The sequence below is a fragment of the Seriola lalandi genome, unplaced genomic scaffold (assembly GCF_002814215.2).
Source record: "Seriola lalandi dorsalis isolate HSWRI2012SDOR001 ecotype SW California unplaced genomic scaffold, Sedor1 jcf7180002054630, whole genome shotgun sequence".
In the NCBI taxonomy this organism is placed as follows: domain Eukaryota; kingdom Metazoa; phylum Chordata; class Actinopteri; order Carangiformes; family Carangidae; genus Seriola; species Seriola lalandi.
This window is the reverse complement of record NW_019525183.1, coordinates 2,728,796-2,743,127: the sequence shown is the minus strand read 5'-3', so window position 1 is coordinate 2,743,127 and position 14,332 is coordinate 2,728,796. Positions and strand designations below refer to the sequence as shown.

Here is a 14,332-nt window from a genome sequence, read left to right as displayed (position 1 = left end):
TGGTGGTGGTCCAGACAAGAGGACCGGGTCGATAAAAGATGGTGAGAGCAGGGAAGCCATGCTGTGTGTTGCCTCAAACAGACACCGACTGTGCAGACAAACAGGTTTAAGCTTAAACTGCTGCACAATCATCCATAAAAATCCAAAAAGGTGCACAAGACGTTTCAGGTAGTTTGCATGTTTGTATTTAGAACTGAACTGTTTTTTTGGACTGAGAGGGCAGGATGACCCACAGGAACAATAAGAGTATTTATAGGCTATAATATTCATATTTGCACCATGCCAAAGAGGACTGCTGTACTTTAAAGTAAAGCTTGCAGGAAAAAAAGGCTAATCTGAGAGCATACAAGAGAGACAAACTAAATCTAATTAAGCAGCAACAGGAGCGGCCTCAAGTGTATTGCCTTGTTTTCATTTCCATTACAGCTGCTCCACTTGGTTGGGTATGCATTTCATGATTCCCTGCAGTATTAAAAAAGGATCCCCAACAAACCATTTTATGCTATCATAGAATACACTTTGTCTTGATACCAGCTCCCACTCACCTCTCTGCTTCTTGCTTCTCGGCCCACTCACACCTTCCCGAACATTCCTCAAAGCTTTCCGTGCATCAAGCAGCTCCCGCCGCAACATGGCTCTCGTCTTCCCTTTGTATGGTCCTTTAAATAAACGACTAGATGGCTACTTCTGCCCAAAAGAACTTATCTGAGTCTTCCTCAAGACACGCCACTAAAAAGAGGGAACCTCCTCAAAACGACTCCGACAGGCCTACTTCTCCCAGTTTCATCTTCTCTCCCTATGATTTCTTTAAAATGGCTTCTTCTGCAGCATGAAATGAGGCACTGCTCAAGCAGTGATGAGCTGTCTTAAGATGGCTGCTAGACCTTAAAACTTTATCTTCCTCAGCCCATGTCTCTCTTTCTTGCCCTCTCCCTGTCTTCCCCCAGTCCTCCCTTACTTTGACTGCCAACTTCAGCAGTCTATTTCGAGCCCTGCATAGTACGACCCCTCCAGTCGTACTGTACTTTCCTTTTGCACCCCCTTTCAGAGAGCCTGCCCACCCCCCACCCCCCCAGTTGTAGCCAGAGATTAAACACACTGCCACAGAGAAACTGAACGACCTCTGCCGTCCTCTGTGGATCCCTCTGCTTGTATTAAAGGGAGTTTTGAAACTCTAGCACAAGGTTGACATGCTGTCGGACACCACTAATGATATGCTACGACTGTACACACAATACAGGACAATGAGACAGTTACAGATGGATCTATTTCACACAGCTGAGCGCTCATACACCTTGGAGCTGGAGGGGAAAATCACACTGTAGCCTTGCAGGTGTTAAAAATAAAGTTCAGACTGTGTGACTGAGTTCATTCATGTATCTGATGCTTTGACCGTGTGGAATTCACCTGAATGTGAATGCGATTACAGATCATCGTGGCATCAAAAGCTGACCACAGTCTGGCTGCAAGTGTTACTGGAGCTGTACAGTAGTGTGGACCTTCTCCGTCAGCCTGTCACTCTGCTTTATAGATGTCTCTCAGGTGATGTAATGGACCCTCTGGCATTCACCATGGGGGGTGGGGGGGTGTCGATGCTGCTGAAAACTACATCTCTCACAAATGAGTGTATCTAAACAGCTGTTTTCATAAGGAATGGTTGATCTCGGTGCTGTAACTAACTGACCTACAGTAATGATTTGTCATCTGATTGATCTGGTGTACGGAAAATCAACTTGTTAGTTTGCTAACGGCAACAATTAGCCCCTAACATATGATTAGCTTACGAGCTAATGTAAAGTTTCAAACATTAGAATTATTACTTCATACCAACAGCTTGTTACTGTTACCTCTCCTACTTCCTGGCTTCCATAACAAATGTCTAGACCAGAATAAACCAATGACTTCCTGCTTACTGCTGTACTTTCAACCTCTTTCTCACATCCATCCATCCTCAACAACTTTCATAACATATGACAGATTTGATGAAACTATGTCTACCTGCAGGATGAATACCATGGTTAATAATAAAGTTATTTAATAAGGTAATGGGTTTTTTGAAAGCTGAAAAAACTGTAGCAGAATTTTTTTTACCATGTTGCAGCCCCACAGATTTATCTTGCGAGCCCTTAGGGGTCCTGAGCCTTGGGAAGCCAAGGGTTAAAGGTGCAACAAAGACCTTTTCAAATGTTATCTTATGACGCCTTGAAGGTTCATGCTCCTGCGTCACAGTACGACAATGATCTCCTGATGACTGTACACGTAGCTTAAAATACCACAGGTGACTGATGTGCTGCTTCTCCAGAGCTTCCACCAAAACTGCTCAGCCTTCAGATGCCTGACAGCATGTTAATCAAAAGCTATATGTCAGAGGGTGATATCAATAAAGTTGTGACACTGCACTACTCTGGTTTCTAGTTGTGATATCACAAAGTGACAGACCTGACTGTCTGACTCACTGAGCGATGCTCAAAAGCAGCCAGAACAGTCATTAAAGATAACCACACACACGTGCGCTGATACACACCAGACACCGACACAAATACACCAGTCACAGCCCCTCTCTCCCGTCTTAGCACACCCTCCTCGTCTCTCTTTCATCACACTGACCGTGATTGAGTGTGACAGCGCCGCGTCTTGACTGTGGTGATGCTATAATTATCTGTGATGTCTGCCGGTGCAATCGGAGAAGGGGGCCGGCGGCATCCACTAGAGCACGAGCCCTGTGGCCGGCACGACACATACCAGGCCATAAATAACCATGAGGAGAGAGAAAGCAGGGGAGTTGCAAGAGGGAGGCAGAGGTCAGAGAGATAGTCAGGTAGCTAAGACCCAGAAAATGGGTAAAAAAAAAAAAAAAAATCTTACTTCGCTGACTTTCAGCTTGTGTTAGCTATTTTTGCAAATAGTAACACGAATCAAACTAAAGCTCGTCAAGAAACAAAGAGATTGGGCTGATTTCAAGTTTATTAAATCAAGTTCAAGTCGAGCCACAAGTCTTCATCAGATAATGATTATTTCCAGGTGTAAAAGCTGACAATTAAAAAGACACATCATTTCAATATTGTCCTTTCAGAGCCATATTAATGACTCTATACATTTCTGAGACCAAGTTCTGTCACTGCATTGGCTTGAGAGTTAAATATGTACAGTTTGCACCTATGTAAGGCCTGCTGTTGCTGTCTTATTTTTTTTTTTATTGTTCCGTGATTTCACCAGGTCAGAACTCAAGTTTCAAAGTAAGTCAAGCAAGTCTCATACAAGTCTAACCATCTAGTTTACAGTTCTGGTCATGTGGAAAATAAAGTAATAAAGAGATTAGAAATATAAAAATGCACCAAAAGAAATGCATTCCATCTGTACTGTCCCTCAAAATCATAACTTCAACCACACTGAAATTAGCAGAGAGAGACAAAAGAAGAGACGGATGAAAAGAAAGAAGCAAAGAACAGAAATACGTGATGGGAACAGAGGTCAAAAGGTAGCAACTGACGCTGGATTGCTTTGAGAGGACAGAGAGGTGCTGAGTGATATGTCAGCTGGATCATACGTGCCAGCTCGTAGTGTTAGAGCTGGTGACATGTGAGCTTAACTGTCAACTTTCTTCACAGGCCAAGGCAACAAGACCACGATCAAATATACACGGCAGTACAATGATCTCACTGCAAACCATTCTACGCCAAGGAATCTGCCATTCAGACGGATGATGCAAACTGGTCAGGAGTATTTATACCAGCGAACGCCCAGTTTCATGCTGTAGTTTTATCACAGATCACAGCCAGATCTAGAACTCGTAAAAATAATTTCTGCTCGTTAGACCCTTAAAGTAGAAAATCGAAAATCGTTTGAATCAAATGACTGTAACAGAATTCAACATGAATTGTGCGCGACTTGCTTGAATGTCATTGATTTTATCATGTAACTAGTTAAAAGGTCATTTTTTTTGTCCGATGCTACATGAAAATAGGCCGATATGTGACATACAGGGCTCTGATATATGCTTCTAATAGTCAGTTACTGAGGCATGAGAGCTGAGTTTAAAAAAAGCCACAGACGCCACACTGACAAATCCTTATCTCCTCAAGACAGAGGTGACAAGACAAACTGGGAAATGATAGACAAGCCATTCAAATCCATCACTGTGCAAGACACTGAGAGCAAATCCATACATGTTAGACACACACTTTCACACTGCTCTTCAGCTGTGGGCACAGTTACTGAGTGTAAGAGAGAAGTAAGTGACACATGATAAAGATGACGTGGAAGATGGAACTGCTCAAAAAGATCATTAACATCTTTGCATACTTTGCTGTGTGAATTTATGCTGACAGAAGGGCCACCCGGAGCGACACTGTCCCACCATAGTGTTCTAACTTTGGAGATGTTACGGAGACACAACAACAGCAATAGGTACGTTTGAGCTTCCAAAAGTTTACTTCTGCAAAGAGTCTTTTAGGAAGTTTCATCCAAAGTGAAACCTACGCAAACAGACTTGAAAGCACCAAACAATAACTTAGAAATCTGCATAATATTGATTCAAATCAAAATCATAATATTCATGAGAGAATAAACTTGTGCTCCATCTGTTAGAGGTCTCTGTCAAAGTGACCATTTTCAGTATGAGCGAGTTTCACTTTTGCCGTTTCTGGAAATGTTCCACACTCATTTGCCTGCAGAACAATCTACACAATGAGGACTTCAAACCGTGGAATAAAAACCAGTCTTATGTTGACATTATTGCCATTGTGAGCCTGGGCCAGTACCCGAGCCTCAAATCTCACCTCTGAGTCTCTATTTAAATCCACCAGCTAATTTTAATCATTTCAAAGTGCTGCTCTCCCGACGTGGAAGACGTGGTTACTGTCTGATGATCAAAACACAGTCTTTGATCTACGACTGTTTTGTCTTGGTGAGCTTTTGGGATAATGAGATTAAATATTAATTAGAATGGAAAGTGTTGAGAAATGGGAAGAGGAAATGCATGATTAGTGGAAGTAAGTGACTGGTCCATTTGAGGACCATTAATCTATTACCAGACAAAAACCGTTTTAAAAGAAAATATGACGAAAGCTTAAAAATCCAATGTCATGATTTAGGATTTCCTGTTAAAGAAAGTTTCAATTGCTTGCGATTACCTTCACCAAGGTCCATAATGGCCAAGACAGCACTGCAGCTTGCCTCTCCCAGCTCATTGGTCGCCACACAGGTATACAAGCCAGCGTCGCTTGTGCGGCAGTCCCGTATCCAAAGTCCCCCTGAGTCCTGGGCCTCTGACGGAGGAAGAAGCTCCTCGTTGTGGTACCAGGTCAGCGAAGGTTTTGGAAATCCTGCCAGCGACACCCTCAGTCGGATATCACAGCCTGTTCCTACAGCTGCCTTGCGGAGTTTCCGGGTGAAAACTGGTGGCGTGGGTTCCTGCGTTGCGGCCCCGGCGTCTGGAACAACATGGACCTTGGTGACTTTGGGCCTCTTGGAAGGGATGTTGAGACTGGGACTGGATCCAGGGCCGTCTGCCATCTTGATTTCTTTCACACTTCTTTACGCAGACTGCACTTTTTATCTGGTAATTGATTAGGGTGTCAAGATGAGCTGCAGTTATTGAAGGCCTCTTCTGAAAGGCTCCATCAGTTCAGATATCTCTGGGCTCACAGGGAGTATGGAGGCTGTTGGACCTGGGCTGTTGTACTGGGGACTGTAACAATCAGAGTACATCAATCAGAATGACATCAACATTATCTTTAGACATTTTGAACTTTGACTACAGACAACGTTTCCTAATGAATGTGCTCATCACGGGGATAAAAAGACATCATCATGATCCTTTGTGAAAATGGGTTAAAAAACCTGTATTTACATTTTTATGACAAGCAACCTCTTGCAGTAATGCGAACAGTGTCTTTCTCTCCATAGAAATGACAGCACTGGTTCAGAAAACAAGGCGGTACTCAACCTACTTTGCATGTCAAAGTCTACTGAAGTGCTACTCAGCCTGTGAAACAGTTGCATAATGTGTTCCGCTGCTCTTGAGGAGCGTCGTCAACTCTGAGAAAATTACTCAAGTGACAGCAAAGGTATCATAGCTTTGGCCTGTATAGTACATTTTTAAAACAAATCCTGAGTTATAACTGGGGAAGATATCGCTGCATCTCTTGACAATCCCCATTTTTTTTTGCAAGTCTCTTAAAATGTATGAAAGGTTCTGAATCACTGGAGTACTCTTAGATATGACATAACTCCTCTCTTATACTCTGGCTGTGTCTGTCACAGCTAATACGCCAAAAGCAAAGAAGTCCAGTCCTGACACCTCCACCCATTATAATGAATGTCAAGAAGCTACTGGTGTGTAGTTTATACTGAAAACAATGGCCAAGGGTTTTTCTTTTTTTTTTAAGTCTTAAGTGGGAGGTTGGTAGGAAGGCTGTTGGAAGGACTTTGACACCACAGACCGGAATTTGTTTCCCCTCTGCACCCCCCTATTCAACATTGGGAACCTTTCCCTAATAGTAACCAAGTGGTTATTGCCGGCTGAACTTAAAAAAAGGTCAGACTGTTGTGTCTGTGTTTACTGTTTTTTTTTGTTTTGTTTTGTTTAGGTTTTTAGGACTTCCTGCTATTTTTCTACTTTATTTCAAGTCATATTTAGAAAATAAATCTAATCACTATTCAAAATGGCAATAAATGGAAAACCATAATTACTAATCAACGAATGGACGTCAGCATTTGGATTTGCTTCCTCTGCTAATTCATGACATTCCACTAATATGCTGATCCAAAGAGTTGCATAAAAATAGACTTTACCCGATAATAGGAAGAAATGCACCTTACCTCACTTTTGCCATTAAAGCCGAAAGGAATCCCTTTGGACATCCCCGCAAAGTCCAAGTTAAGGTAACAAGATCCATGGAGCAAAATATTTCATCTCAAATCATTTACGAAAGCCCGTGTCTCTGTGTCCTTTAGTGAGCATGGGCTGTAGGTGTAAGTCCACCCTAGATCATGTAGCATTAGCAGCCACTGCCATGGTCCCTTTCAACAGCTTTAACCCCGCTGAAGAGTGGTGAGACAGGGAGACAGAGATCCTTTTTCCTAAATGTCAAACCACTCAGGCCTCCTGGTCTAGTGTGTTTTTCAGTAACTACCTTTGAGTACTATTTAAGAACACACATTTTTAACCTTTTTGTTTCCTAAGTACTTAAATCAGCTCATGTTATAGGTCTCCCCTCTCTCTCTCCAGTCTCCCACCACCTCACTGCTTCACCCCCCAAGTCCCTCAGGTTGCAAACGACAGCTGCACCACCGCCACAGATAGGTCACATTTCTTGAGCTGCCATGTATGACCTACACACACACACACACACACACACACACACACACACACACACACACACACACACACACCAAAGCTCCCATACTAAAAGCCCTGTAGATAGTGTTATCAACCAAAGTGAGTGTGCGTGTGTGTGTTTATGTGAGACAGGCAGAGACAGCGTGCGTGTGACAGTTGGAGCGGCTATAAAAAGAAAGTCTAAGAATAAAGACAGGACTTAGTGATTCATACAATTGTAGGACAGTGATATAACAACACAACATAATGTAACTGGTTGGAACAATTGCAGTAGACACAATAGAATTTCACGTTTAATACGTTTATTCATACGTGTTATTCTCCCCCACTTATTTCTTCATAAATCCTTATTGTTTATTTTTTTGGTTACATAAATCTACATGATATTTGGCCTTCAAAAACAAAACCTTTTCTTCATCTCTCCTTTGTGTGACTGAGGTTTCAGCCACTTATGGGCTTTTTAAATATGCAGCAATTTGTGAAACAGTTTTAAGATTTTATAAAATATAAGTTCACTGGCCTTTTTCATTTTTTTCATAGTTTATCTTCTTTAAATTACACAAATGAGGATGCTCCTAGGCAAAATATTCCCTCAATTGCAGCTCTTTTATATGTCATAAACACACTGCACTTGCACGAAAAATCAAGTAATTGTAGATGCATTAGTTATGAAGTTGTTATTCTGAGTTTCAGAGAAGTAATAGAGAATTTCCACTCTCATATCTTCCACAATCCCTGCATCTGGCCTGTTCAGTGCATCCTGGAGTCCTGCTCAGTCAGAGCTCACTCACTGGCTTTTAGTGGACAAAGTACTACAAAAATATCCAGCACAACCACAAACTACTGAGTCAGAACTTACTAACTGGAAAAGTAATGACTACCAATATTTTCTCTGTCTCGAGTGAGGCAGGTTTGAAATGCTGGATAGGCAACTGTGGCCCCTAAAAAAATGTAAATCAATAACAGACTTTGCCAGGACGGAGCAACTTCTCCATCCTGTGCTGGTTGCTATTAGTCAATACCCTTAGGAGGTTGGCAGATGGGGGTGGGGGAAAAAATGGCAGGTATCAGCAACTCTCTAAGGATCTCTGCTTCACCTTCACAGCACCAGACCACTTTATATAAAACACAATCAAGGATTTGATATTATCTCAGCAGAGAGAACAAAATCATGTAAAAGTGGATGTTTTGGATTTTTTTTTTTCATCTTATGTTTTCTTTTCTTTCCAAAGCTGCAGTGTCTCTCCTGTTGAAAGTCTTTTATATTTATATTAAAAAAGAAAAAAGTAACTTATCCGCAAAATTATCCTGAAGTCCTTTAAAACGCACCATCCCCATATCAACCGTCATATTTTCTAACTATTGAATCAACAATTTCTTTCAGTCAGTTCAGTCTTTTTCTCTTCACTGAGAGTGTTGACAGAGAGAAACTTATGATGCCGGAGAGTTGCTGTCCCGTCAAATCTGCGACTTGATACCAAGACGTAACTGGACTGAATGAAGGTCAAGAGTTCAGACTGAGCCAAGGCTGAGTCCAAAAAGGCTTCAGTTCAAGTCAAGACCAACATCAGTTACATCAGTCAAACATAATACTTGAGAGTAACCCACAGTGTAAATAAGGTTTACATGAGCAATATGATTACATACACAATAGTCTTACCTGAAGATATCTGTCCCAGCAGCAGGATATGCAGTATGTCACATGATGTAATATTTTTATTTATATATATATATATATATATATATATATATATATATGTATATATTTTTTCTGTGCAGAAATGTTGAATGTTAGCCTTCACTTTAACACTGTGTTCAACTCTGTGACTCAGTGTGGAAATATTCTCCCTCTGTCTTTATATCTTTATACTCATTTCAATCCAGAAAGCTTTTTTGTTGTTGTTGTTTCTTATATAAATCTTAGAGATTATTTATTCATATACAGTACTATGAAATGTTGATACGCAGCCCAATTATGCTTCTAGAAGTAGTATTTAACTTGTGTACAAAACTAAATGTTAAAGGTGCAGCTCACCCAGACTCTAACTCAGCAGATGGCTATGGTTATATTTGCCCAAGTTGTAAGACACAACCGGCAACAGGTGGCATTACAGGTGAGATGAATAAACCAGACCCCTTATCAAGACCAAATTATCTCTGTGAATGCTCCGTGGCAAATGAAACTGTGCGATTCATTTCTCAGATAGCACACATTAAGTTGTCAGAACTCAGGAGACAAATTGTTCAGTACAAACCAACACCCAGAGACATGTGAACACGCTCGAAAAACAAACACTGTCACATACCTGCAGGAGGTGAGGAGATGGGGATCATCAGCTCTCTTGTACGTTTCTACCCTTTGGTGTTGAATTTATGGGCGCCGGGCTGGGAAAAAACAGCACACAGAGATAATGAGGCGTTTACCCTAGCTGAAGGTGGTCCAGTGGTGAGAGAAGTAATCTTATCTTTTATCTAAAAACAGCAGAACCAATATGTAGAAATGCTTCAATACAAGTAAAGACTCAGAATTAAGTATCAAAAGCAAAAGCCGTCATTATCCAGTGCTGGCATGCTGTCATTTAACCATTATTACTGATGCATGAAAGATGTATTTTAATGATTTATCTGGTTGAGATGGAGCTAATTTGAATCACTTCATATATACTGTTGGGTAATTTAATCCATAACAACGCATTATGTCTTGTAAACTCTGGTTTTGTATGCAAGACGTTAATGTGAAAGGTAGTAACTGGAGCCGGCAGATAAATCTAGTGGAGTAAAAATGACAATATTCCCTCCTGAAATGAAGTGGAGTAGAATTATAAAGTTAATTAACATGGGAATATTCAAGTAAAGCACAAGTACATTCACTCAGGTACTGCAGTTAAAACCTGCTGTCAACAAATTCCATGAAACAAACTAAACAAGCAATGAATTGATTCAATATCGTCTATGCAGCCGAAGCCAGATATACTGTATCTCATTACCCTGTGTTCGATTGTTGCCCCAAAACAATTGAAAACACACCAGTGAACCACATTTTTGCAACAAGCCTTAAAAAAAAAGGGGGTAAAAAAAAAAAAAGGTGTGCAACTTTCCATCATTGGTCACGGGCTATAAACCCAAATTACTTCTCAGATGCATTAAAAGAAACGGAATCACTCACTGGGGTTTCTAAACAGGTAAAAATAAAATAAAAAACTGGAAAATTTAATTTGTTCTTCCCATTGTAATACAGACTCATTTTCTCAGTCTTGTGACACAGAGCAAACACTAAAAATCCTCAAGCGACAGACAATATTTGCCAATTATTGCAAATATTAAAGATGTTTAATTGCAAGTAACGATACCAATATTGAGGTATGATAAATTCTGTCTTATATGCACAGTTCAGTCTGGGTACCCCAGGGCTGTTTACTGTTTCAACACCTTCCTAACTCCTAGGCTGTGTGTGCATATGAAAAAAAAATGAAAAAAGAAACTGCATAAAAAGCTGCTGTCTGTTGTGCAGTCATCCACAACTGACAAGATGTTTTCTACAAGAGCAAAAATCGTCACCTGTGAGTATGGAACTTGTTCTGTTGTCTTTAACTGAGAGGGTAACTGTAGAAATGGGAGCAAATTATGTTACATGTCTTCATTTAAGATCAATTATACCTTTAATTGTTTCATTGTTCTTTTAGTCCTGGCTGCAGCTTGGTGTTGGTCATCTGAAGGTAAATTATAACAATTTCTGATTTCTTTTCTTCTGATTTCCTTACCTATTGTTTGGTTTTACTTTTTTGGTTTTGTAATGTCATGATTTTAATTTTTTATCTTGTCCTCTTTTTTGTTCTGTAAACTACCATTAAAATACTGTTTAAGAACGATGCCCTAATCTTTGACTAACCCTGTATTTTGTTTAGCTGAAGAATTCCTCTACGATGTGGCATGTCCTGGTGTAAATGGAGAGCTGAAATGCCGTATGTATTCTATTATTATTATTATTAGTACTTCTTTAACATCATATAAAATGCATTTACTCTCACCACCTTCAGGACCTTTAGATCTTCCCTCTCCTACTAGCACCAAATGACTATTTTGCTGTATAATTCCTTGTTTTGCGTATGTTCAGCTGAAGGACATGGAATTGTACTGGTGGCAATGGATTATGGTGTGAAAAGCTCCGCCAACTGTGATGCCAGAGACCAGCCTGCCACGGTCTCAGAGAAGGACTGCATGCATACAGCGATGGCTGGATGGGCCAAGCAACTGTAAGATTGGTTTTCTATTTTGTTTTACATTATTATAGTGTTTCAGTTTGTAGACTGAGCAAATAGGAATAGGGATATTTAAAGTTACAGTTTCAGGTTTTAACGAGCAACATTATCAGTAAGATGCTTCCTACAGATTTTACATGCATTACTAAAGGTTAAACCAGTTGTGAAACTTTCTGGCTTGTGACCCCTTACAAAAAAAGCAGGGTCTTGTAATGTTTCAGACTTCTATGTCGTTTGCAGTGCCAATATTTCAGAAAAAAAAGCTATCATTAGAGAACAGTCCAAATAATTTATACAAATGTCTTCTTTCCTGCGCCATTAATCACCTCATGACCCCTCGGATTTATCTTCTGACCCTTTGGAGGGTTTGACCCCTTAGTTTGGGAACCACTGGACTAAATAACCTAACTGAAAATACAGTAGTTAAAAAGTAGCTCCACTTCAACTGGCTACAACAGTAAAATGCTACTTAAACTTTAATGAAACAGTACGAACAACCTAAAAATGTCATGTGATAACACATCAGTCACAGAGCCATTTTTCTGGAGAACGAGTACTTTAACTTTTAATACTTAAAGTGCTTTTCACTATATATACTTAAAATACTTCTGTACTTTTATTTAGATAGAATTTCAGATACGGGACAAATACCTGTATTTCTACATTGTTGTATAGGTACTTTTACCTTGTACTTTTTGGTCATTCCCTGTGATTTGAATTGCAAAATCTTGCTCTGCTTAGATGAATGCTGCTTCTATTCAGTTCAAATGTCTAACTGTCTGTGTGAAGATATCCTCTTGTGCATAAAATAACCTTGAATGTTGTAACATTTCTCCAGCTGTGACTCTAAGGAACACTGCCTACTGCCCAAGCTCAATGAGAAGATGTTTGTGTGCGATTACTCACCGGATAACTTCCTTCAAGTTACCTACAGGTGTAACAAGATCACCGGTGAGTATTTTTAAGTACTTGCTGGTTGACAGTGAAAATGTTGAGATGATTTTTAAGATTTCAAGGTAAAATCTCACTTTATCTTTATCTGATATTTTGACAGATGTGGACACTGCCATTATATGTGAAGGAGAAAGTGCGGCTATTCAGTGTGGTAAGATTGCGTCGATAATAATTTCTGCATGGAAATATTTGGATATTAAAAAAGGATCACACATCTCTCTATGATATTCTTTCAAAACATATTCATACTCATCTTCCTTTAATCCAGACTTCGCTTTTTGAATGTTGGCATATAGGTATTTAATTCTAATAAGATTTGTATTTATTTATTTTGACGGGTTTATCAAGCAAGCTGCAAGCTGCATTCATTGTTAATGAAATAAACTTTGTCTGTACCATCCTTAGAGGAGGGAGCCCTGCATATAATGAGTTCCAATTTTGGACGTCTTGATGCGAACACCTGCAGCGAAACCCCTTCAAAAAAGACCTTCTGTACAAGTGCTGTGGCTCATCAGAGAGTGAAAGCATTGTGTGTATTGGACCAAAAGACAAACTAAATATTTTTTCTGAATTCTTGTTTTTCTTGAATATATTTTCATATATGTAACTAATTCATGTCCTGGTTTGTTTTTCCATTAATAATCGTTGCCTTTCTTTAACATGTATCGCCAGGTGTAATGGAAAAGAAGAGTGCAACCTCACAGCCAGTGCTGAACATCTGGGAGAACCTACTTTCTGCGATGATAATCCCTTGTATCTCTCTGTGGATTACATTTGTTATTGATCGGTAAGTGTAACAAAAGATATGTGCTGTGCATGATTTAAGAAACAGCTAAACCATTTCACACGTCATGCTGTTTTCTTGTCATTTCTAGGAGATTTACCTCTGACATCCATGTCCCAGAGAGGAGAGGCAGCTCTTCATCATGGGTTTCATCCCATTCTGTGGCAGAAATCACAAATCAAACATAATGTGATTGGATTAATCAAATTAAAGCAGTGCAAATAATGATTGTGTTTTTGTCTTTTTTTTTGAGAATATCACATCTTAACTTAGCACTTTAAAATGATATATGAACACATCCTATGATGCCAAATATGAGTTTTTCCAAACAATTCAGTTATTCATGCCGTTTTCTCCAATTTTTGAAAAAGCTTGAATTCAGATATGCGTACGGCCACAGAATAGCACCTGCATTTCCTCCATCTTTAGTATGTTACTCTTTCTACATTCATAGGGGTTTCAAGATTTTTTTAAGCAAGAGTAAATGTGTAAATTCAACAACAAATGTAATGTCTATATAGTGTTCATCTGGTTATGTGTTTTATTAGCGCCCTCTACTGCTAGATACAGCACGGTACTCACACCAACCGTTAGGGCCAGCCTTAATTTTTCTTGCAAGATACCTACATCTTACGGAATTTAAACAGTTTCACAAAAACAAAGTCGTATTTTAAGCCTACGTGATTATCTAATGGTTACAAGCAGTGGAAGACGCTGACGAATGGTTCCAAATGACAAAAAAAAGGAGAAGAAAACTGAAGAAAACATGGAAAAGATCAGGAGGAGGTTTCTCAAAAAAAAAAAAACACAGCAACCAGTGAGGCTGGACTGCGGAATGTTTATTAATGATAGTAAACTTCATGACGCTTTAGAAAAATTGTACACATTTGATGTGCTGTGTATGTACACAAAATGCAAATCTACCTGAGTCGTGGAAGAGGCCGCCCTGTCGTCCATCTCGAAAATTTACTCCACCTTTCAGCAGCTGCGACA

At 39.8% G+C, this 14,332-nt stretch overlaps 2 protein-coding genes across 2 annotated transcripts in view; one reads left to right on the top strand and one right to left on the bottom strand.

Annotated features, from left to right (window-relative positions):
* The window catches only part of spega (striated muscle enriched protein kinase a), a 44,146-nt gene extending 36,905 nt beyond the window's left edge, over positions 1-7,241 (bottom strand). Inside the window, 2 exon segments of the mRNA XM_087177697.1 lie at positions 5,133-5,689; positions 6,823-7,241. Of these exon segments, the coding sequence (XP_087033823.1) occupies positions 5,133-5,514 (382 nt within the window). The 5' untranslated portion in view covers positions 5,515-5,689; positions 6,823-7,241.
* A 3,620-nt stretch (positions 7,242-10,861) lies between these two features.
* Positions 10,862-13,564, top strand: LOC111665363 (L-rhamnose-binding lectin CSL3-like). Its single transcript, XM_023420350.2, has 9 exons — positions 10,862-10,902; positions 11,026-11,058; positions 11,248-11,304; positions 11,457-11,595; positions 12,440-12,552; positions 12,656-12,706; positions 12,961-13,084; positions 13,228-13,342; positions 13,431-13,564. The coding sequence occupies exons 1-8, from the start codon at positions 10,872-10,874 to the stop codon at positions 13,337-13,339; spliced, it is 660 nt and encodes a 219-aa protein (XP_023276118.1). The 5' UTR covers positions 10,862-10,871; the 3' UTR covers positions 13,340-13,342; positions 13,431-13,564.
* Positions 13,565-14,332: the final 768 nt, after the last annotated feature.

Bases quoted from the DNA above. Each gene is read 5' to 3' on its own strand.
- LOC111665363 (XM_023420350.2), top strand. From the start codon at position 10,872: ATGTTTTCTACAAGAGCAAAAATCGTCACCT. The intron at 11,059-11,247 runs GTAAATTATAAC...TATTTTGTTTAG, and splicing joins TTGGTGTTGGTCATCTGAAG to CTGAAGAATTCCTCTACGAT. The intron at 13,085-13,227 runs GTGTGTATTGGA...ATGTATCGCCAG, and splicing joins CATCAGAGAGTGAAAGCATT to GTGTAATGGAAAAGAAGAGT.